Here is a 24857-nt window from a genome sequence, read left to right as displayed (position 1 = left end):
AAAACCGGGGGGGTCATTTGTTATATGTTCATGGTGTTCTTTCTGGTTTGGGTCATAGAGACTGGCTTTGGTAATCTCTGCACATTTCCCCATACCCCCCTCTCTTATGAGAGTTCTGACTTTATTTGAAACTGCTGCTGTGTTAGAGGGTTGTTTCCTTGAAGGGGGAAACCCTTAGCAAGGTGCCTCATGATATCTGACTCCACATTCACTCGTGTTGAACTGGGAAGTAATAGCCCAGTACCAACTTAGGTCTTAGGTTTAGGAAACTCAGTTGTCTTTACCAGAGTAGGAATTATTGTGTGATGTTGTGATTCTGGGAGTCCACTTTTCCTCTTCTTTATTTGTATTTCTAGGGTGTTAGAACACCAATCTTACAGCTGTCTGCAATGCAAGAGGGAGACTACACTTACCAACTCACAGTGACTGACACAATAGGACAGCAGGCCACTGCTCAAGTGACTGTTATTGTGCAGCCTGGTAAGCTCTAGCCTTGTGGTTCAGGCTCTTCTACTGGTGGATCCACTTAATCTTGGAGAAAAGAGGGTTGGGTTCTGAGCTGTATGAGGGCAGAAGCAGAAGACACCAATCCATACAGCCTCTGGTGACTTCTGTTGTCTCTTACGCTTGTGCTTTTTTCATAGCTAGAGATGAAAGATACTTCCCAGCCTCAGCTTGTGCCCTTCCCTTGGCTACTTGTTGGTACCCCCAAAGAGACCTAGGAGATAGAGTTTATGCTATCACAAATCCTATGTATGGTACAAAAGTAATTGCTGTTTTTGCCATTCTTTTCAATGGCAATTACTTTTGCACCAACCCAATAACACATCTTTTAAGGGCCTGTTTAAAACTTACTTCCTCAGAAAAGCCCTGTCTTATCACTCAGACCCTTTCATTTGAACTCCCATAGCATTAGAGTTCAAGTTTAGTGTGGCATTATAACTTCATTATGTTCTACTATGTTTCTTTCAGAATTACTTGATATGTTTCAGTCTTATGTTCCTTATTGTGTGCTCCCTGACGGTAACCAGATCTCCTGTAGTATCTGACAGTTCTGTGGCCTGAGAGGCAGAGTCCATGGGCTTCCAGAACATATGTCCCAATTGGTTCCTCTCCTTTCCCACCTGGAGGCTGCTTTTGACCTCTAACTCTCTGTCTTCCAGAAAATAACAAGCCTCCTCAGGCAGATGCAGGCCCAGATAAAGAGCTGACCCTTCCTGTGGATAGCACAACCCTGGACGGCAGCAAAAGCTCAGATGACCAGAAAATTATCTCATATCTCTGGGAAAAAACACAGTGAGTTTTGACACAAAATCCTTATTTTTGCAAAGCCTCTAGACTTGAAAGAGCAAGATTTTATTTGCTATTCAGAGTTGAGTTGCTCTTATTGGTTTATCCAGTGGGGTGACTGAGAAAGAAATGTTTGCAATTCCAAACTTCAACTGCAAGAAAATGATATTATAAATAATTTTTGTAAGAAAAGAAGAATGCTTGCCATCAGCTAGTCCCCAGGTAGTACTGTGTGATCCTGGTGCTTTTGCAGGTACAATCCATCTGCTGAAATGCAGAGTTTAATTACACTTGAGAGGCAGGATGGAAGGGGTAATGAAGCAGAAAAATACTGTTGCTCAAAATTAACTGAGTAAGGCTGGCATGGGGAATGGGGCAGAGCAGCTATTAAGAGAAATTGAAAATACATCTATAAAATGAAAGCATTACTCTGTTATTGTTTTCTTGAAGACACCGTTTACCAATTAAGTTAGCCAGAGGCCAAAGGCAGTAATCAGAATAATTCTAATTACATTGAAATTACCTAACTGAATCATTCTTAGTTCCTATAGTTTCTTTCAGCTCCTTTAAACCATAACTAATGCAACTGATATTATATGCAAGATCCCACAAGTAGCAAAAGAATTCTAAGAAGAGTTAAAAGTATTCTCCGTTTCCAAAGGCAGCAATAATAAGACAGCCTGGGTTTTTTGGTTTTGTTTGTTTGTTTGACAAAGGCATTGGAGACGGTAGGGAAAGAGCTTTAATTTGGCCATACAAATGACTTGCTTTTTAGATTGCTGAGTTGGATTCTAGAGATTATTTCCCTCAGCTCTCGTTTTTATCTTTTGTAGAACATAATATTCCCCAGCCCAGGGTGTTTTTAATTATAATTATTTATTGAAGACATGGCTGATAGATTTTGTAGCTGAGTTTTATTGGTGTTTACAGCAGAGATAATGCTTAGCATAGCTTCTTGAAGACTGTGCTTCAGGAGGAGCTATCAGGATCAGAGGCTGTAACTTTAGAAGGCAAAACAGGGCCGGACGCGGTGGCTCAAGCCTGTAATCCCAGCACTTTGGGAGGCCGAGGCGGGTGGATCACGAGGTCAAGAGATCAAGACCATCCTGGTCAACATGGTGAAACCCCGTCTCTACTAAAACTACAAAAAAATTAGCTGGGCATGGTGGCGCGTGTCTGTAGTCCCAGCTACTCAGGAGGCTGAGGCAGGAGAATTGCCTGAACTCAGGAGGCGGAGGTTGCGGTGAGCCGAGATCGCGCCATTGCACTCCAGCCTGGGTAACAAGAGCGAAACTCCATCTCAAAAAAAAAAAAAAAAAATCGCAAAACAAAGTAAATCCTGGATGTCTGCAGATTTCTTTGGTTGTCCTGGAGTTTTAGCAGAAGCTCTGGGGCATTTTGATCCTTGAGCAGAGACTCTCTGGCTATATGCAGCCTGAATGTTGGCACAGAGCACCCTTGGCTGCTACAGGCAACTCTCTTGAGACCACAAGGGGAAAAGAAAGGATGTGGGGTGTCCTGGGTGCTCGATGGCCCCCGTCCAGGAGCTGGAGGGAACTTTGCTTATAGAGTTGCTACGAACAAGATGGTTTTGTCCTGAGAGTTCCTCTGCAGCCTTGGCCCATTTCCTTTCCTTGACTTTTCATCAGGAGGGATTTGGGCATGTGATTAAGAAATGCATTTTGCTTCCTTGCTGGCAAGAGCCAAACCAACTACTGGGCCAGAAATGCTTTTTAGAAACATCACTGTTATCAGAGACTTGCTCAGAGAACTTTCTTCCTTTTACAAACTGGAACAGTAAAGAGTTCAGGTGTTCTAGAAGTTCATATAAAGGATAAGGTTAAGGTGTTTGAAAAGTATTTGAGTTTTCTGGCCAGTAGGCAGCATGTGTTTTGAGGCCAAATGATACTTTGTCCAATTGGAATATTTTCAACATGTCCTGTCAGGGTCTGGGTAACAATAGTTTGTGTCTTTGCTGAGGGAGTCATTGTCTCCTCCTGCTAAGTTAGGGACAGGACAGGAGCAGACAGGTACAACTCCACCCTCTGGTTTCTTTTTTTGCAGGGGACCTGATGGGGTGCAGCTCGAGAATGCTAACAGCAGCGTTGCCACTGTGACTGGGCTGCAAGTGGGAACCTATGTGTTCACTTTGACTGTCAAAGATGAGAGGAGCCTGCAAAGCCAGAGCTCTGTGAATGTCATTGTCAAAGAAGGTACCTCTCTGCCTCCAGTTTGTGTAGCAGCCTCTTTGGGTCAGATAGCTGAAGAATTTGTCCTGTCATGTTTGGCTGCAGAAATTGATTAGAGACAGCAAGAGGTGGGGAAGAGGGTTGGGGGAGGTCAACTGTTAATTTCTTTTCTAAAACAACCTTTAATTGGACTGTAAGGTGAATTTTTAACTTCCCTCCCTCCTCCTGCTTACTTCTTCCCTTTCTTCCCTTCCCCTTTCCTCCCTCTCTCCCTCTCTCTTTACTTTCTTTCTCAGTTGAACAGGGAAAGAATTAAGGGTTCTATTTGCATTTTTATTTTGCCCCTGCATTGCTGAGACCTGGGCTGCGACTCCTGTTAGCTACAGTGACACCTGCTGTCAGGCGTGAGAATGACGGCTGCACTGCAGCCGACTGTGCTTGCCCTGAGCCTTCGAGCTGAGGCCAGCTGGAGGCCTCACTCTAGTTTACAGGCATGGTGACCAGTGAGGGCTGTGGGAGAGGGTCCTTAGTTGATAGCAGGAAAAACCATCAGATATGCAGACCTCCAGACACAGGATATCAAGCTGAGTAAATACTGCATAGATATCTGAGTAAACAAAGCTTTACGTGGGGCTCAGACAAAGAGAGGTAGCTCTTTGTTTTCTCTTGTGAAGTTCCAAGGAAGGAGTCCAAAAAGATATTCAGAGAATAACATTTCAAGATATTTTGAAGGAGAATTTGCAATATCAGCTAGGTGAAACCTAAACTCCAAGGTTTACAGTTGGCTTGCAGTTTGGGCCGTTATTTCTGATCATCACATACCTCCAAAGTAAAGAAATGGATTCTCTCTGGGAAGGCTGCTCAGAGAGTACGGAAGGAAAGCACATGAGTCCCCTCGTTGTACAGTGTCAGGAGAACATTTCTCAGGGTAGGCCTGAAACCTCAGGACTGCAGCACTAGTAGCTTTCATCTACACGGTTGGTGGCAGGGACAGGCACTTAAAGCAGTTCTCTGGTTAAGGTACTCTTGATGTTTAATTTCCCATAAGCATCATGAAGAAACATTTATTTTCCAGGATGTCACATTATTTCAATTATTTCTCTTTGATTAGAAATAAACAAGCCACCTATAGCCAAGATAACTGGAAATGTGGTGGTTACCTTACCCACGAGCACAGCAGAGCTGGACGGCTCTAAGTCCTCAGATGACAAGGGAATAATAAGCTACCTCTGGACTCGAGATGAGGGGAGCCCAGCAGCAGGGGTAAGTGTGCTAGGAGCTGGAGAGCCACACAGGAATGGGGAGGAGGAGGAGCCACGCATTCCAGTATATGTTTTATTCAAGTGGCCCCTTAATATCAAACATGGATTGTTCTCTGAAATCCAGGGAGGTTAAGTGATTTGCTTAGGGCCATTCTGTAAGCTAGTATAGCACAGAATGGGTTTCTATCCCCTGATCTTAGCAGCTGTAGGCTGCAGTGCTGTTCCAGATCAGGAATTGCCCAAGGTTGAAACAGTTCAGCCCTGAAGGGCTTAGTTATGGTGGAAGCAGCAACTGCCTCTAGGAAAGGAGTGGCATTTTGTTCTGTAACATAGTCATGTTGTTCAACCCTATAGGAGGTGTTAAATCACTCTGACCATCACCCTATCCTTTTTCTTTCAAACCTGGTTGAGGGAACCTACACGTTTCACCTGAAAGTGACCGATGCAAAGGGTGAGAGTGACACAGACCGGACCACTGTGGAGGTGAAACCTGGTGAGTTCATTTAGTGTTGAAGCTGAGTAGAATGCTTGGATCAGCCAATCAAGGCTGCTATCCTGAGACCCCTTACCCTAGTATGGACAGAGCCAGATGGCATGTCCAGCTTTAAAAATAAATCTAGAAACCCCAAGCTGAAAAATCCTTAGAGACTGTCTGTTCCAACAATACCTCCTACCCATGCAGAAATACAGACCTCCTGCTATTCATCTCAGATGGAGAAACAAACTCAGAGAGGGCAGGACTTGCTCAGTGTCACACAGCAGTTGTGTCAGAGCCAAGCCTTTGTGCTCCTAGTCCAGCACTTTCTCCTCTCCTCGTGACTGATGAGACAGGGCTCAGGGTGCTTAGGAATCTGAGCACAGGAATAGCTTGAGTCATGATGTCTCATCAGGATCCAGATGCAGAAAACAATTTATTTTTATAAGTTAAGCCTCAGGCCTTATCTGACAATTCAGGGAAGGTAAAATAATAATGCCCTTTACATTTTTCAGCTTTGCAGAAATAAAAATTTTCTTCTTAAATAGAACCATGTTTTTGTTTTGCTTTGAGGTTAATTTGGTGATAGGGAGGCACAGAGAGTGGAGGTGGGATAGAGCTTTAAAAGGTCCTGAGCTTCTGATGAAATGGTATTAACTTTAAACCTACTCTTTATTATCTAGGCCAAGCTCATATATGGATGTTTTAGACAATAAGGGATTTTGGGAGGTCTTCCAGTCCTTGTCTTGCCTCTAGGAAGGACAGTAGCTGAGACACTATAAAATCTCTTTGGTGTTTAAAGTCAGATCACAGATAGTCTACTAATTATGCAAATTATACATCAGAACAGGCAAGTGGTGCATTCAAGTATATAAATAAGGCATTACAAACAATCAGTTTGAAATTCCAAATGTAGAATATCTTTAGGACATATTCAAAAGTAAAACACGATAGTCTCACCATTTTAGAGTTATGTAAAAATAATGCAGCTGTGATGTGGCTCTAAGGAAATCATTGTTTCTTGGCTGACTGGATTTTCTTTTGTTAACTGTATTTAAACCTGGAGGGACAATGCATTCCCATTATTGAGAAGACTGTTGAGATGGACACTTTTCCTCCCATTGTTATGCGCAAAATAACAGTGAGGCACTGAAAATCAGATGTGAGTCAGGAAAGATTGCATGATACCCCCCACTTGGTCTGGATTGCTCAGCACCGCCAGTTGCACAGAGGCTTTTAAAACAAATGTTTAAGTGTTTCGCTCTTCCCCACTCCCTTCATTACTCCCCACCCTCATTGCCTCACTGCTTCAGCCTTATCCCCAGCACATTTGTTGGAATTCTCAGGTTGGTATAGAGACCAGGAGTACTTTAGAAGCTTTCTAAGCCAGCCCCAGATTTCCCAATTAGGAATTTACTGTCTCTTTCCATTTGAAGGACATCTGAATGCTCTCACTCCTTTCCCTCCTGTGCCAAAGCAAATGCACAGAGACAGATCTATGTTTACTCTCCTACTTCTAAAGCCATGACTGATCCACATGCTTTCCAGATCCCAGGAAAAACAACCTGGTGGAGATCATCTTGGATATCAACGTCAGTCAGCTAACTGAGAGGCTGAAGGGGATGTTCATCCGCCAGATTGGGGTCCTCCTGGGGGTGCTGGATTCCGACATCATTGTGCAAAAGATTCAGCCGTACACGGAGCAGAGGTAGCCGGGCAATGAATGGGGGGCACAAAGGAAAGACCAGGGGACCCCAGCCTTCTTGAATGAGCTGAGAAATAGTGTGGCTACATAGAGAAGGATGGGCTTTCTAACCAGAAACACTCATGATGTCTTTTCTTCAGTAGACCTCTCCCTTCTAGTGCAGGTGACATGCGCTGTACTAGACACTGCAGCAGGGCTCCAGGGTATAGGAGGTCTACTATTTTGACAACCACAGACTAGTAGGGGAGATAAGTAAACATGGAACATTAGTACAGGGTGGATTTGATACAACAAGCAGCATTGTGGAACACCATGGCAAGGGAATGAATCCTAGGAGATTGGGGCAGGGATAATCTAAAGATTTTTCTAGAAGAAAGAAAACTTCAACCTGGGCAACATAACAAGACTCCACTTCTACAGAAAATTTAAAAATTAGCCCAGTGCAGTGCGATACACCTGTAGTCCCAGCTATTTGGGAGACTGAGGCAGGAGAATCACTTGAGCCCAGGAGTTTGAGGCTTCAGTGAGCTATGGTCACACCACTGCACTCCAGCGTGAAAGACAGAGTGAGATTGTCTTAAGAAAAAAAAGGACAAAGGAAACTTGTATTGACCAGGCATGGGAGGACTGGGAGGAAATTCAGAACAAGGGAACAGTAATGAGCAATGGCCCTATGGTATGAAAGTGCACGGTTTCTTCCAGAAGAAGTCACTTGGTTCAAAGCTTAGTGGCCCCAGGATGTGGTAGAAGACAAGATTGGCAGTAGAGACAGAACAGTTATATGCAAGCTGAGGATTTTAGTTTTAATAGTTTGGGTAGGCAGATCCGAGTTGGTTTGTTTTATGTGTGTGAAGTTTTTGCTTTGTTTTTAAAAGGAAGGAAATTCCATAATTTGATTTTTTTTTAAAAAAAAAAGATCAGTAGTGTGGAAGCTAGACTAAAATAGAGAGAGACCAAAGGCTGGGAGACCAACCAGGAAGCTTCTGGACTAGTCTAGTAAAAAGGTAATAAAACCTGAATTAAGGTAGTGGAAGAAGAGAAGGAATTAAAAGAAATTCAGTGGTAATTCAACAGGATTTGGCTCTTTAGGAATGAAGGTGAGTGAGATATTAAATGTGAGGCTTTTGGTTTGGTTACCTGGATAGATGGTTCAGGTCATTAACTGAGGTTGGGAAGGCAGATGGAACCAGTTTGGATAATTGAGTTTGGGGTGTCTTACGGGCTGCATCAGGAGATGTTCCATCAGATAGCCACAAGTAAATGCTGCAACTTGTGGAAGGAAGAGCGATAGGAGTTACTGGCATATAGGCAGGAGCCAAAGCCATGAAAATGGGTGAGTCTCCCTGGGAGAGAGTCAGGATGGGTGAGGACACAACTCTGAAGGCCATCATTATTTAAGAAGGAGGCAGAAAACAAAGAGATAGCAAAGGAAACTAAGAAACAGCAATCAGGTGGGAGGAAAACCAAATGAGAGTGGTCTGCTGGAAGTTAATGGGTGATCTGACAAAAGGGGTGCTTCTAAAGGATTCAGATGCTACAGGGATGGAGGTGTGGTGAGAACACAAAATAGGCCTATGGGTTTGTGATTAGTAGATCAGCACAACGATAGTGAGAGCATTTTACTTAGATGTTGGGTGCAGATGACAGATTTCATGGTTTGAGGATACCGAGATGGTCAGTATAACACTTTTTTGAGGGAGTTGGTGCTGAAAATAATATTGGAGATAGGATTGAAAGAATATCTTTTATTTATTTTTTTTCATTGTAGTCCTTGTGGAACAAGAACATCTTTTTAAAATAGGAAATTTGTGAGCATCTGTACAGACTGAGAGGAAAAGCAGATGGTGGAGACAGGGGATGGGTAATAAATGGAGGCAGATCTGGGGGACCAGCCAGGGTTGGGGACATGAGTTGAGAGCAGTGGCTCCCAACTCCAGCCATTTAGTAGAATCCTATGGAGGCTGTCTGAACATAACACTGCCCAAGCCTTAGCCCCAGAGATTATAGTTCAGTTGGTCTGGAGTGGGGCCTGGGTACCTAGAATGGAAAACCTCCCAGGTGAATTTAATATACAGTCAGGGCTCACTAAGTCAGAGACAGCACAATTAGGGATAAGTATACTCAGCATCCTGGGAGTAGGAACAAGGCAAATGGCTGCTTGATTGATCCAAATTGGCAGGAATTCGCCGGCAAGCAGTGGAAAGACATGACCAAGAATGCTGGTAAAAGCACTGTTGACAGAATTGCTCAGATTCACCAGCACTGCATATGGGACATGAGCAAGAGAGAAGCTTCTGGGTTTCTCTGAGCTTCTAGCTTGGACTGGATTGTCTTGGTTAAGGAATTCAGGAAGAACATGTGATTGGACGAAATCGTACTTTACAGTGGGAAAGAACATGGCCCTTACTCTAGACCCAGCTTCTGTGCCATGACCTACTAGTGTTAGCTCTATGAAGGTGGGAAAGCCACTTCACCTCTCTGAACCTGTTTTAACATCTGTGAAAATACTAGTACCTATTTATAGGATTGTTATGAGATTAAATGTTAACGTTTGTATAGTCCCTCACACATAGTGTTCAATTAATGGTTATTATGAGTTGATTTTGAGACTTGTTAGATTTGAGCCATCTTTTGAAGCTCTGGTGTAGATATTCACACAAGTGTTTGCAGATATAGACCGGTCATTCAGGAGAGATGTGGGGAAAGGAGATAAAGATTTGAGGGTTGTTGATATATAGACCAAAATTGAAACTGTAAGCATGGATTAGGTAACTGGGAAATGGACCACACATCCTTTATGGCAAAGGTTTTTTGTTTTGTTTTGTTTCTGGAATTTATAATGCCCCATTGTAAATCCCACCGTGCAGCTAGCTTTTAGAAAGTCTATGGCAGTGCATCTCAGACTTGTATGTCATGCATGCCTAGAAAATAATACCACTTATAGGGTATCTTGGGATAAACAGAGAAGGCTGCTTGTACTGGAAGCAACTGGTCCAGGGCCTCTAGGGTGCTCAGGTCCCACCAAGACACACTGCATGCTGAGGGAATCAATATCTTGGTCATACTTGTAAACCAATGTGACCCAGTGATCTAGAAAGTTCTAATTGTAAAACAAACATGGAGCTCAAGAGGCAAGCTACTAAAAATTAAGGCTAAGACATAGAACAGACTTTGTGCTACCCAGTTGTGAGTTCAGATGTGGTCTGTCTGACAGAAATTGGCAGTCAGCAAACAGATTCTGGGCATGGGGTAGTATAATTTCATAGCAGCCATACTACAGTAGAAGGTCTTTCTTTTGTTTGTCATCATAATTGTTTTGGCTATGTTTTGACCTATGGATAATTTTTGATGCTGTCCAACCATTTACATTTACAAAGCATTGTGGTTTGTCTTTAAAGGAACCCAGTTACAAACCCAGCAGTCTTAGCTGTAAAAAGGCGGACAACAGGGATGTAGCCATACCAAATCCCCATTTTTCTCATCTTCCAGTTAGATGGAGGGTATGGGTCCTCTTGCTGGAGGAGTGGGTTCTTTTATTAGCTGAGGGCAGCTTAGGGCATTTAAAAAAGAACAGGCTTTGTAGTCAGACATAACAGGGTTGGGATCTGGCTCTGCCATAATCAACTGTGTGACCTTGGGCAAGTTACTTACCCCCTCTTACAGAGTCCCAGTGTTGTCCTCTGTAAAATGGAGATGACCCTGATAACGCCTTTCTCACTGGCTTGTAGTCACAGAATGCGTATAATACTTAGCACAGTGTCTGTCGCAAACAGAAGGTACTTAGTAAATGGTAGCTGCTGTTGCAGGTGTGGGTCCCTTCAGCTCATTTGTACTGTTGCATGTCTCTGCAGCACCAAAATGATATTTTTTGTTCAAAACGAGCCTCCTCACCAGATCTTCAAAGGCCATGAGGTGGCAGCGATGCTCAAGAGTGAGCTGCGGAAGCAAAAGGCAGACTTTTTGATATTCAGAGCCCTGGAAATCAACACTGTCAGTGAGTAATTCTGGGAAGTTGGGAGCAAGAGCCTACCCAGTACCTGCAGCTCACCCATTGGTCCTCTCTGTCCTTGGCCTTCATCTCCTTTTCTCTGGGAAGATGGAGATAATCATTTTCCTGCACTACCATTATGAAAGTCCTGATTCATAACTGGGGGTTCTTAACCTGGGACCCATGGGCCTCTGAGATCACGTTCAAAAGGCTGTGAGTTTGAGTGGGGAAAAATTACATCTTTATTTTCACTAACCTTTGACTGAAACCCACTATTTCCTTCAATGATCAATGTAGGCAACAAACTACAGTAGTATCAACAGAACCTGTGGCTTTGGGGCAATAGAAATAGCAAATTTCCTATCACATTACATGATGTCATTTTTACTTATCACTACTTCAAAATTATGATAATTGTTAAACCCACTTCTAGCTCTTGTTTTGTTTTGTTTTTGAGACTGTCTCACTCTGTCCCCCAGGCTGGAGTGCAATGGCACGATCTCAGCTCACTGCAACTTCTGCCTCCTGGCTTCAAGCGATTCTCCTGCCTCAGCCTCCCACGTGGCTGAGATTACAGGCATGAGCCACCACACCAGGCTAATTTTTATATTTTTAGTAGAGATGGAGTTTTGCCATGTTGGCCAGGCTGGTCTTGAACTCCCAACCTCAGATGATCCACCTGCCTTGGCCTCCCAAAGTGCTGGGGTTACAGGTGTGGGGCCACCACACTTGGCCTATTTAATGCTTTAATGAAGACACAATGTTATTTCAAAAATGGGTCTTCTTTTTCTTTTTGAGACCGAGTCTTACTTTGTTGCCCAGGCTGGAGTGCAGTGGCGTAATCTCAGCTCACTGCAACCTCTGCCTCCCGGGTTCAAGTGATTCTTCTGCCTCAGTCTTCCAAAGAGCTGGGATTACCGGCATGCGCCACCATGCCCAGCTAATTTTTATATTTTTAGTAGGGACAGGGTTTCATTATATTGCCCAGGCTGGTCTCTAACTCCTGACCTCAAGTGATCCACCTGCCTTGGCCTTCCAAAGTGTTGGGATTACAGGCGTGAGCCACTGTGCCCAGCCTGTCTTCTTTAATATTTCAAAAACATGTTTAATATAATTGCTTTCCTTTGAAGTACTATATGTATTCTATTTTTGCAATTCTGAGAAGGGGATGTGTGGGACATAAAAGATTAAGAATTGCTGATGTAGACAAACAACAGTGAAGACAGACTGGAAGTATCTTTCTAGTGGCCCTCCTGACTGCTCCAGTTTTGTCCAGTTGAGATGAGAAAGGCAGGTGCTGTGCCCAAGGTGGGTCTCCAGGATATTTCACCACATAACATTAATCTGGGGTGCTTTGGTACCCTCATGGGCCCTGGGTGCTGCTTGTCACCCCCTGGCTGACTCTTGTTGACGTTCTTCCCTTTGCTGCCACTCTCAGCATGTCAGCTGAACTGTTCTGACCATGGCCACTGTGACTCCTTTACCAAACGCTGTATCTGTGACCCTTTTTGGATGGAGAATTTTATCAAGGTGCAGCTGAGGGATGGAGACAGTAACTGTGGTGAGTTTTCTATGTGGCACAGTGCCAGCCTGTTTGGCGCTGAATGTGGTTCTGCACTGAGTGGGTGGGTGTTGGTGTTTCTGAAGCAGATGAGCAGGCAAGGAGAAGAACTTTGTGTATTTTCTGTTTGCAGAGGACTTTTACCTCCTTCCTCCACACTTGCTCAAGGTTAGAGGAAAGCTCTGAAGCAGTCGTGTAAGAAGAACCAGGCTTAACTCAGATCAACTGCCAGTTACAGCCTAAATCCCACCAGCTGAAAAGCCTCCTGTCTTTTGGAGTGCCTCCGTGCTGTAGCCTAATGGAAGCCCTCATTTCCCTCTTAAAGCTCTTTTCAGCCTGCACCACTGCTGCAGGGTCTCAGGGCTTGCCTGGAGCAGGGACTGAAAAGCAGGGACATTTTAAAAGGTTTAAAGCCTCAGCTGCCCTTAACTCCAAGGTCTCACCTTCCTGGGGAGCCCTGGGGCATGCTTGTCTCCAGAGTGAGGCCGTACCTGCCCAAGCTGAAAGCAGCCCAGATCTCCCTTCCAGCCTCTCCCTCCACAGCCCTCACCATTTTGATTTTCTTGGCAGAGTGGAGCGTGTTATATGTTATCATTGCTACCTTTGTCATTGTTGTTGCCTTGGGAATCCTGTCTTGGACTGTGATCTGTTGTTGTAAGAGGTAAGATGGATTCTCCTTTGAAATTCATTTGGGCTTCTTGTCATACATTGGTTCCTCAGAGAGGTATTTGGCACCTTCCACGTGGAAGGACTGTGCTGGGTCCGCAGTCAGCATTAGTGAGGTCTGACCCACCAAAGGCATGCACAGGCACCTTCCTCACCCTTAGGCTATCCTGAGGGCAGAAGCACACTCCTTCAGTGAGTGGCAGCCACAGCAGTGATTTGGAACCTGGGAAACATGGCTGGGCGGGAGTGGGGCAAGGTGGGGAGGTGAGTGTGAGGACCAGGGGTACGGACCTGAATCACATCTGTAAAGTGTGTATTCTTTAATCCACTACACCTTAGCCTCACCAGCATAGCCCACGAGTTTTTAATTCTGCCTTCCTTTCTAGTTGGGATTCGCAGGTGTGCATGTTTCCACACAGGTATACTCTTAGCCAGGCTCAAGCGTCCTGTGTTTTTCATTTGAGTCTTCCTATTGAGTCTTCTAAGACGGAAAGGTTACATTTATTTTATGTTTTCATTATTAGTAAGTATTATTTCTGTATATACTGTGTGCCATAATATTTTTATAGGTAATACCATTTTAAATACAAATAACCTTTCCCCATTTTACAGATAAAAACCTTAGGCTGGAAAGGTACATCACTGTCTGAGGACCAGTTAATAGTGACAGAGCTGAGATTCAACCTGCAGTATAACCTCACATGAAACTTAGAACTAGGCCAGGCGAGGTAGCTCACGCCTGTAATACCAGCACTTTGGGAGGCCGAGGTGGGTGGATCAGGAGGTCAGGAGTTTGAGATAAGCCTGGCTAACATGGTGAAACCCCGTCTTTACTAGAAATACAAAAAGCAGCTGGGCGTGTTGGCGCACACCTGTAATCCTAGCTACTCGGGAGGCTGAGGCAGGAGAATCACTTGAACCTGGGAGGTGGAGGTTGCAGTGAGCTGAAATGGCGCCACTGCACTCCAGCCTGGGCGACAAGAGCAAAAAATTCCGTCTCAAAAACAAAAACAGAAACTTAGATCTAAAGGAAATTTTAAAAATTCCCACCAGCCTAAGACAACCGCCATTACCAACTTTGTTAGTGTAATGCCTCTCTCTTCCCACACGCTTCAAGCAGAGGATTTTGTTTTTACATTTTTAACCAATCTATCCTTCATTGCCCCTGTGGAGTGGTGTGAGTTCATGCAAAAGTGGTCATAGCTCCCTTCCCCTTCTCCAGAATTGATGAGGAACAAATCACAGTTGCTGGCTGAGAAGTAAGGAGAGGACACCCTTCCCAGTAGGCGCCCCACCAAGACAGGGTTCTGTATGCACATCTGGCTCTCATCCTCCCAGAGGACTTCTTTCCTGAGCAAGGGTGGGGATTGTGTTTTTTAGGCAAAAAGGAAAACCCAAGAGGAAAAGCAAGTACAAGATCCTGGATGCCACGGATCAAGAAAGCCTGGAACTGAAGCCAACCTCCCGAGCAGGTAGGGACCCAGGGGGCAGGAGCCTCTGGGTCTGTGCACTCTCTCTGTGGAAGGCCGCTGTCATTAGCCCCTCCTGAGTATGTCACTAACAGCTCACTGTGCTTGCAAAGCATTTTGTTCCCTTGCCTGATGAAGACTGAGGATCAGATTTGCCCTGAGCTGCACTGGACAAAATGCCTCTAGAGAACCCACTTTGCAGTGCTCCTTCCACTTGGCAGAGGGGCTGGGCCTTTTGTTTTCCTTTGCCTGTGCATTCTCATGTTTCCCACCTCCACTTTTCCAACTGCCCCAGGTAGTCAGGGTCAGGGACCTTGAACTTGTCTCTTATTGCTGCTCAGTCTGTCCTTTATGGGCAGAGATGAGACCCAGGCCCATGTCTGCCGGCTGACCTCCTTTCAGCCAGTCTTGTTCTCCTGTCTTTCTACCGTTATTATTTGGCAAGTCCACAGCCTCTGTCAGTGTCTTAGGGCAGATAGGAGGGCAGTTTCCCTGCAGAAACACTAAAATGACTTTGACTGATGGCACTGGGAGATTAGGGCAGGTAGTGGGCCTTCTTTCCTTGGCTCGGCTGGGTCAGCTGGTGAGAGTTTCATTCATCATGGATGCCATGGGACAGGTATTGTCGGTTTATGAGAGCTGGACTCTATAAAGTGATTCCTAAACACCCTGCAAATAGAACTATTTTTATATAAAGCATTTCTTAAACACCTTTCGTACTTAAAGCTTTGTGTTAGGGAGAGGCTGTCGGGGTTTAGAGAGTCATCAGACACAGGCTATGCCCTCAGTCTAGTGAGGGAGAAAAGACACACAGTAGCAGAAGAGAACAGTCTCACAGCAGTCTGGACTCTGCATCAAGCAGCTGGATTCACCAACACTCAAGGTGAAGATTGGAGGTGGTGGGACCTGAAATGGGCCCAGGAAACCAGAGTAGTGAGGGCAGGCAGAAGTTTTCACCCAGGAATGTTGAGAATGAGGGCATGGAGGTGAAATGTGCAAAACCCACCCCTCACACAGCAGCCAAGGCTTTTATCACGTTACTTGGATCATGCTTTTTCACCCCCTGACATTCTTCAATGACTTACTATTTCTAGCACAAAAAGCTAGAGTTTTTGGTCTGGTAGATGTGGTCTTTGTGAGCTTACATCAGTTTGCTTTTCCAGAACCTTTCTCTTTGCTGATCTCCCTCTTTTCTGAACAAGTTCTGCTGGTTAACCCAGTAATCGCTTTCTTTCTTTAAAATTTGGAGACGAGGTCTCACTCTATCACCAGGCTGGAGTGCAGTGGTATAGTCATAGCTCACTGCAGCCTCCAGCTACTGGGCTCAAGTGGTCCTCCTGCTTCAGCCTCCCAAAGCAGCTAGGACTACAGGTGTGCGCCACCATACCCAGCCCTAGAAAACTCTTTCTTATCCCTCCCTAAACCTCCTCAGGTTGTGGTCACCTTTCTCCTACATGCCTGGTTCAGCATTTCTCTCACTGTCTCATTGTTAGTTAGGTTTGCCTGTCTCCTTACCCGTCAGTGAAATCCCTGAGGGCAGGGGCTATGTCTCATTCATCTGTGGATGTGGAGCGGGACCACTGTGTGCCAGGCCCTGGGCCAGACACTGCTCTACTGTGGTGAATCAAATGGACAGACTCCACTCTTACGTAGCTGATGTCAGACAGACATTAAGCAAACTCACAAATGTATAAAATATGCTTGTAAAAGGCCTTTATGAAGAAAAACACTTAAGCTGAGACCTGGATGAGTAGAGCTGGATAAAGCTGCAGGAAATAGCACAGGAACAAAACTGGTACAGGCCCAGCCGCTGGAAGGAGCAGAGAGCATTTGAGGAGGTGGAAGAAGGTGACATGCTGGACAGGTTCACGTGCCCACAGAGTAAGGGCTGAGTGACCCAAGGCTCAGTGGATGAGCAGCGGCCCTGCTGAGGGCTCTTCTTGAGCATAATGGGGATCCACTGATAGATTTTTAAGGAAGTGAATGGTGGGATTTGGTCTACATTTATTATTATTATTACAATTATTATTATTTGAGACAGGGCCTCACTCTTGCCAACCAGGCAGGAGTGCAGTGGTGCAATCAAGGTTCACTGCAGTCTTGACCCCCCAGGCTCAGGTGATCCTTCCACCTCAGCTTCCCAAGTAGCCGGGACCACAGGCATGTGCCAACATCCCCAGCAATCTTTTTTTTTTTTTTTTTTTTTTTTTTGTATTTTTGGCAGAGATGGGGTTTTGCTGTGTTGCCTAGGCTGGTCTTGAACTCCTGGGCTTAAGTGACCCACCTGCCTTGGCCTCTCAAAGTACTGGGCTTATGGGCATGAGCCACAGCACCTGGTCTTCGTTTACATTTTAGAAAGACAGCTGTGTAGCCAGGTGTGGTGGCGGGCACCTGCAATCCCAGCTACTCGGGAGGCTGAGGCAGAAGAATCGCTAGAACCCAGGAAGCAGAGGTTTCAGTGAGCCAAGATCACTCCAGCCTGGGTGATACAGCGAGACTCTGACTCAAAAAAAAAAAGATGACTATGGCTGACAGGTGCGGGGGTTGGAGGGGGAAAGGTTAGCTGAAAGGAAGTTAGATAGAAAGTCCTCAGGGTTGAGAGGCAGAGAGATTCCAGATCGATATTTGAGAAAGACTTGATGAGGTTAGTGGTCTGTTGGCCAGGTGGGGTGTGAGAGAAGGGAGAAAGGAAGGAGGGTTCACAGCATCAGCGCTGAGCTCTGTGGATTGGGTGGTGGTGTATTCCCTGAGATGGAGAGACTGGAGAAGAAGCTTTGGAGAGGATCAGGTGTTTGGTTCAAGACAGTTATGAGTGGAGCTGAGGAAATGAGAATGAAAAATTGACAAGGCCCAAACTGTGAAAGTTTGAATATCAGCCTGCAGAGTTAAACATTTATCCTGGTGATGCTGGGAAGCAACGTCTTGAACATGCTGGTTTAGGAAAATCAGTTTGGTGACAGCATATAATAATTGAAGAGGAGCAGCTACAAGTGGGGAGACCAGCAAGGAGATTTTTGGTCCAAGGAGGAGCTGATGGTGGTTCACACAGCGTGGTGTCCCTGGGTTATAGCTAGGCCCGGCAAGGTCAATGCTGACTTCCAACCAGAGAGATGGAGAACCATAGGGCTCTTGACAGAATCAGGACCTCTGGTGCCGTGACTGGGTAAGAGATGAATTAAATGGAACTCAGCAGAAGAGTCAGACCTGGAACTGCAGAAATAGGAATCTATTTCTACACCTGCTGATGAGGTTCAGCACCACAAAGGGTCATGTCCCTTATGGGGGAATGTTGAGGGACGAAAGAACAGGCCTAGGATGGAGGAGCCCAAGAAGGACCATTCAGGAGGGAGGAGGGGATTCATTAGGGCATGGCCATTGGTGTTTGCTGCTACAGAGGCCAAAGAATCAGAATTGATGATAACAGCAGAGAAGTTCCTTGTCCATTAGAGAGCTGCAGTGGAATGGGGAGTGACAGCAGAAGTGGAAGTGCAGGCGATTTAGGAAGTGAAGTGAGGAGATGAAGGCCCTGAATATTTAAAAATCCTTTTAGAAGCTGAGCAGTGAAAGCTGGAGAAGCAGGATGGCAGGCAGAGGGCAAGGGCCTCCTCTTCCTCGGGGAGGGGCTCATGAGATCTGTGGGTGGTGATATAGAAGGTGGGTGGCGGGGTGGTGTGTTGGAGAGGTGCTTCCTGACTGAGGAGGAAGGACAGAGATGGGGAGAGAGGAGAGAGAGGAAACCATAGAGTTAAGATGCCTCTTCTGAAGCAGGAGGGGAGAAACAAAGGGTGATGGCCCCGAGAAGTGCCGCACTGCAGAGGTGAAACTGGATGGGAGCCTGAGCTCAGCACAGCGGACATCTTAGGGAGAGGGGAGAGCCACAGCGTGTTCCAGTGGCATCTGGGGGACCCAAACCAACAATGTGTGACCAGGTGAGGGCAGCAGGGCTGTCTTCCTGTGGGCAGCGTCTACTGAAGGGAGCAGGGAGAGCCCGCTCATGTTCGGTGTGGTTCTGAGCAGGCCGGAAGCACTGGTTCTTGTTCTGGGCTCAGTGGGTTAGCAGGTCCAGCCCAGAGCAGGGTCACTAGGAGGACGAGGAGAATGGGATTCAAACCATATTGTGTCAGATATGGAACTGAAGAAGCTTGGTTAGAAGAAGGGTAGATTGAGTGGGCCTGTGGTGGGGAAGAGGATGTGTATGCACGGGAGCCTGGACGGACAGTTCGCCAGGAGCCAGTTTAGACTGAGGTTGAGCAGTAACTGAAGAAAGAGAGCAGTCCCACCTGGTGAGTGTGGGGCTGCCCCCCTCAGGGAGGCCCCTTTACATTCAGGAGCTATGGTTTTGTTTTATTTTACTATTCTATTGATTTTTTTTTTTTTCTAAAAGTTTCTCTTGAAGTAAGGTTGAACCTAGGCTCCTGTCCTCACTACTACAGCCAGAGGGGCTTTGGGAAGGTGGCAGCTATGAATGGGTGGGTATTTCAAGGGGCGAGGCAGGGCCTTTGGAAGACCTGGGCCCTTTCCACTGTCCATACCACACTGGAGAAGAAGCCCTGGCTGTCAGTGTTCTTCTGTGGCCCTGCTGCTCCACTGTCCAGAGACTCAGTAGGAGAGGTGGCTGTGCAGTCACGACCCAGAACTGTAACCCTGACACCGACGTGGTGAGGAAGCTCCCTGCCTGAGCCCCAGAGCACGTGGTACAGGCACAGCTGCACATGGGCAAGGTCCTCAGGCATATGTGGTCCTGAGTGACAGACACATCAGAGTCTGGATACGCTCAGCCTGGAGAGCTCAGGGCACTCCCAGCCTTAAGTCAGGTGTGGCCAGGAAGGGCCGAATGGCTGGGAATCCTCTCAAGACACTTTGAGTATGTGAGGGAGATCTGGATCCTTCTCCTGGGAGAAGGGAAAATTGGATGATGAGACTGCGGTACTGCCTGGGTCAAACACACCCCACCTGACTAGTTACCTCCTTTAGAAAGGAGGGAGGTTAGCTCCTGGGTATGGACATTACCAGGACCCAGAACACTGCTGAGGGGGTGCCCCCTGTTGGCAGCTCCCACTTCTAGTCCTGCTGTCTCAGCCTGCTGTTTGCTTTCTCTGGAGTTTTTGCACCAGCCAGAGGGCAGCCATCTTGCTATTGGACAGGATCTGCCCTAAAGCTCTTCTTATTAGACCACATTTCATGTCTGTGGCCTCTCTGCATCTATAGGGATAGGTAGTGATGACTACCATGGCTTGCAGAATTGGAGGCGTCTTCTCTGACCCCAGGTGCTTCCTGCAGTTCTTGTTTTATGTGTTCTGGTAAGTTGGCCACTTGGGACTGCCTCTGAGAGTCCCCACTTCAGTCAGACTCTCCCAGCAGGAGAGACCTCTCCAAGCATGCACCTGCTCTGCCACCCTAGCACCCGGTGAAGCCAGAGCAAGCAAGAGCCCACGGAGAAAAGGTCTATATGGACTGAAATTGCACACTCATGCTGTGTCGCAACTTGGTGGCCCTGCTGAGCTAGGTTGCAGTTAACAGCTCATTCTCCAGAGCCTGAGGTCTTTGTGCTTTCCTGCCTACCATCTCACTCCACCCATAGAGGGAGATGATAAAATATTCCAAATTTGAAAGGTAAAGAAAAGAGAATGTCATTGGGTGGCCCAAACCAAAGCTCATGGATACTGGAGACCAAGAACCAGCAGGAGACCCCAGGTGTGCTCTCATCTGCACTCTGTGACGCCCCTTATTGGACTGTTGCAGCCAGTCGTGCCCAGGAGAAGGGCCAGGGAAGCTTCCTTTCCTTCTGCACCTCCCAGCCTGGAGAGGAGCCTGTGACTTGCCCTGTTCCTCAGCTCCTCAGGCTGGGGTAAGGTGTGGGGGTGGCTCCAGCCTGGAGGCTGGTCTCCTGACACTGGGTTCCTTGTTTTCCCTGCAGGCATCAAACAGAAAGGCTTGGTGCTAAGTAGCAGCCTGATGCACTCCGAGTCAGAGCTGGACAGTGACGACGCCATCTTTACATGGCCAGACCGAGAGAAGGGCAAACTCCTACACGGCCAGAATGGCTCTGTACCCAACGGGCAGACCCCACTGAAGGCTCGGAGCCCACGGGAGGAGATCCTGTAGCCACCTGGTCTGTCTCCTCAGGGCAGGGCCCCGCCCACTGCCAGGCCGGTCCTCCTACCTCCTGAGTCTGCGGGCAGCTGCTGTCCCAGCATCCACTGATCATTTGGCCCTGACAGCCCCAACCAGAACTGCTGGAACTTGAATCCAGAGACGTCCTCCAGGAACCCCTGAACGAAGCTGTGAATGAAGAGGTTTCCTCTTTAAACCTGTCTGGTGGGCCCTCAGATATCCTCACCTCAGGGCCTCATTTTTTTGCAAACTCCTTCCCTCCCCCGAGGGCAGACCCAGCCAGCTCCTAGCCTCTGCAGCTCCCCAGTGGGCAGGGTCACTGTGCCTAGAGTGCTGCAGGGCGAGGCCTGCCCTGCTGCCCACATGCCTAGGTGCAAAACCAAGCACTACCAGCCTCCTGGCTCCGGAGAGCCTGACTGTGGGCATGTTGTTTGTTCCCTTCTCTAGGGCAGAGTACACCCTCTCCTAGGCTAGGAGGAAGTGGCACCCCTCCCCTCACCATAGATGCTGGGATGGTAGGTAGCATAGAAATGATATCTGGCCCCCCTTAGCACTGGAGCCCCACTCCCTTCTCCCACCTGACCTGAGATTAGGGGAGGATTGACTATTTCAGAGGTGGCGAGTGGCCTCTCTTGCTGCCAGGGCTCTTGTCAGAGCAGCCAGGCTGGACAGACCGCCTCCCTCCTCTCCATGTGACCAGTACCCGCTGCTTCAGGGCTCAGGCCCCCACTCCCTATCCCCAGAGGAGATAGCCCCACAGACTGGAATGCTGTGGCATGAGAGCGCATGTGTGCGATGGCCCCAACATGGTCCCCTCTCTGTCCCTCCCTCCGTGTGTTTCTCTCTGTGTCCCTTGCATGTGTGTGTGTTAGAATGAGCGCGTGTGCATCAACTTATTGGGCTCTTGGCTGCTTACAAGGCAACTTTGACTTGGAAAGACTTTCAGCTCTTTGGAACCAAGACTTCCTGGGTCCCTCTGGCCTTGGCCCTGTTCACCATGGTTATCTGGGTATTGGGGAATGGGAGCTTTGGGGGAGTGACCTTTTAAAGAGACACAATTTCTACTGCACTACTGTCCATTGTGGGATGATTAAACATGCTATTTAATTGTGCACATCTGTCTGCTGGCTGTGCTGCTTCACACGACGTCTCGGACCTGTGCACAGTTCCCACCACCCAGGCAGCCTGGTGAGGGCATGGCCTCTGGCGAGGAAGTCTTGGGCCTGGCATCAACACATGCAACAGTGGTGCTGGGCCCTGCCTGCCACGGGTGGGTGGGAGGCACCACCCCAGTGCCCCTGCTGGCTTTGAGGGAAGAGGGTTTATGTCCTTTCTTCCCATATCTTTTTCGAACACAAAAATGATTCATGTCCACCTGTGACCAAGCTGGGGGACACAGAGTGTCTTAAAGTCCAGGTGTGGCTTTAGACATTTGGCATGAAGTCACTTAATCTACACATACAGTGACAGGGGAACTCAGGCCCGGCGGAGCCTTGCTCACTGTGCAGCAGTGTCTCAAACCTCAGCACAAGAGGCTTCTTCAAACAGGTTGCTGCACTTCTAATTCAGTAGGTCTGGGGAAGGGGAGGGCCTAAGAATTTGCCTTTTTTTTTTTTGAGACAGAGTTTTGCTCTTGTTGCCCAGACTGGAGTGAAATGGCACAATCTTAGCTCACCGCAACCTCTGCCTCCTGGGTTGAAGCGATTCTTCTGCCTCAGCCTCCCCAGTAGCTTGGATTACGGGCATGCGCCACCACCACGCCTGGCTAATTTTTTTGTATTTTTAGTAGAGATAGGGTTTCTCCATGTTGGTCAGGCTGATCTCGAACTCCCAACCTCAGGTGATCCGCCCACCTCGGCCTCCCAAAGTGCTGGGATTACAGGCGTGAGCCACCACGCCTGGCCAAGAATTTGCCTTTCTAACAGGTTCCCAGGAGATGCTGATGCGCTGGTCCTGAGCCTCCCTTTGAGAACCTCTAGCTGAGAAGCGCATAGTCAATGCCGCATGAATAGGAGCCAGCACGTGTCCCATCCTGAGTGGGGTGAAAGAAGTAAATTTAGAAAAGGGAGGGCTTGAATCCACCAAGGAGTATACTCCAAGCTAAGGGCACAGATTTGCTGAGTTGGCGGGTGGAGGTGGGGCGCAGTGTTGCAGCCTAAACACAGCCACAGCAGGCAGGCTCTATGGAGCGGAGGGCACTCAGACTCGAAAAGCAGTTGGCCTGCACACAGCAGAAGCCATTGGCAGCTCGGGCAACAGAACAGTGGAGCTGGGTACAGGCCAGACTGCAGAGTAGCTGGGTGGGAGGTGATAAGGCCTTGGTGAGGTGGTGCCTCAGGAATAGCTTCGAAGGATTCAGGAAGGAACCACAGGACCCGACCAGTTACTGGCTTTGTAGTACAAAAGGGAGGCTTCCCTTTTTCTCTAGGCTTCTTTTCTTCATCTTGTTTATCTCAGCTACAACCCACTGAAGGATATATATATATATTACACGTAAAATATATATGTGTGTGTGTGTGTGTGTGTGTGTGTGTATTTTCAAGCGATTCCCCTGCCTCAGCCTCCCGGAGTAGCTGGGATTACAGGCGCCTGCCACCACGCCTGGCTAATTTTTTGTATTTTGGTAGAGGCAGTGTTTCATCATGTTGGCCAGGCTGATCTCAAACTCCTGACCTCAGGTGGTCCGCTCACCTTGCCTCCAAAATGATGGGATTACAGGCGTGAGCCACCATGTCCCACCTGAAGGATATATTTTTAATGTCAGTTTCAGAGTTGACAAAAATAACTTTTCATCCTCTACTCTTCCCACCAAAAAAAATGACCAAAAAACCCAGGAATTGACATTGTTTTGTGAAGCAGGTCTAGGCTATCACATCAGTTCCTGTCAACTCCTCATCCCAAAGCAACCTGTCTGAAGTAACACTCGATTCCAGGAGCTCGGGAATCCCTGCCTTGATCAAATTCAGGTTGGCAAACATTCCTCCACCCTTGCCAAAGGCCTCCCAGTCTCATTTTCTAGAATGGTTGAAAAGAAGGCCAAGGAGAGCTCACATTTCTTGAACCCCACTAGGTACTGTGTGCATACAGGAAACTTAGCCACCAGGAGGCAACACTTCAAGCAAATGCCCCAGGGCTGGAAGGCTGCAGCTTTGGCCTTCTGCTTAGGGACATCAGGGTAAGACTGATCCCGCTTCTTCCAGCTTCCCTTTGACCCATCTGACAAGAAGAAAGTGCTGAAGAGGTCCTCACACGTGCTGAGCCAAGGTCTCTGAAAATAGGCAAAGAGAAGATGCGTGTGGTAAGGAGCCATCAGCCCTTGGAAAAGGGTTTGAGGAGCAAGCATCAGGCCCTCGTCTCCTTCATGGAATTTGTGTTGACTGGTTTAAGGGCCCCTGTAGGTTCTCTGGACAAACCCAGGCCGCTGTTGTAGCTGCTTCCACTTCCCTTGCGCCCCAGTGTGTGGCTGGTGCTGGGGGTGGCTGCCTAATACCCAAGATCTTAGGATGGGCAGTGGCTGCCCACTCCTAAGCCTCCCCACAAAGGGCCTGGACGGGGTGTGTACCTCATTGTCCAGGTGCTGCCAAAACAAGTAAAACTCCCCTCCTGGAGCATGCTCTGATTTTTTCAGGCTGGATATTAGAGGGTGTTGATTAGCCTCCTTTGGTCACAAGGAACAAAATTAAAGTTACCTCTCATGGGAAGGTCAGGTGTTGCCCAGCCTTTTCCGCAGTTCTTCATGCAGATACAGAATTACCTGCTTGGCAGGTGACTGCAGTCCCTACGCTCGCCTTCCCCTCTGCTTTATTCTCCCCTCACTTCTAATCAATCAACATTGTTGTGCTGCTTTATTGGTTCTTACTCTAGCTGCATATTAGAATCAACTGGGGAACTTGAGCAGAACTACTGTGGCCTGGAACCTAAACCACATGCTGTTTTCATTTTCAGATACTTAACTGGTCTTTTATGTATTCCGCAGATAATCGTGCAGTCATAGTGCCCTTGAGAAGTGGAAAGAGCCCTTAGTAACTTAGCTCCAAAAGACTTGCAAACTGGGCCAGGCACAGTGGCTCATGCCTGTAATCCCAGCACTTTGGGAGGCTGAGGCAGGCGGATCACTTGAGGTCAGGAGTTTGAAACC

At 47.3% G+C, this 24857-nt stretch overlaps 1 protein-coding gene across 8 annotated transcripts in view; it reads left to right on the top strand.

The window, feature by feature from the left end:
- The window catches only part of KIAA0319L (KIAA0319 like), a 126294-nt gene extending 104461 nt beyond the window's left edge, over window positions 1-21833 (top strand). For 6 of the 8 annotated variants that reach the window (XM_032246905.1, XM_032246906.1, XM_032246904.1 and 3 more), the window contains 11 exons: window positions 357-480; window positions 1164-1296; window positions 3355-3503; window positions 4591-4742; window positions 5096-5234; window positions 6765-6924; window positions 10773-10915; window positions 12348-12470; window positions 13041-13131; window positions 14517-14608; window positions 20523-21833. In XM_032246905.1, the coding sequence (XP_032102796.1) occupies window positions 357-480; window positions 1164-1296; window positions 3355-3503; window positions 4591-4742; window positions 5096-5234; window positions 6765-6924; window positions 10773-10915; window positions 12348-12470; window positions 13041-13131; window positions 14517-14608; window positions 20523-20710 (1494 nt within the window). In that variant the 3' untranslated portion in view covers window positions 20711-21833. Of the gene's footprint in view, window positions 1-356; window positions 481-1163; window positions 1297-3354; window positions 3504-4590; window positions 4743-5095; window positions 5235-6764; window positions 6925-10772; window positions 10916-12071; window positions 12218-12347; window positions 12471-12603; window positions 13020-13040; window positions 13132-14516; window positions 14609-20522 lie in introns of those variants that run through there. The other 2 variants (XR_004259442.1, XM_032246907.1) reach the window with 2 other exon arrangements.
- Window positions 21834-24857: the final 3024 nt, after the last annotated feature.

Source organism: Sapajus apella, unplaced genomic scaffold (assembly GCF_009761245.1).
Source record: "Sapajus apella isolate SASKATOON/1434 unplaced genomic scaffold, GSC_monkey_1.0 scaffold62, whole genome shotgun sequence".
Taxonomy (NCBI): domain Eukaryota; kingdom Metazoa; phylum Chordata; class Mammalia; order Primates; family Cebidae; genus Sapajus; species Sapajus apella.
The sequence above is the reverse complement of the archived record's forward strand: the minus strand, read 5'-3'. Positions and strand labels throughout refer to the sequence as shown.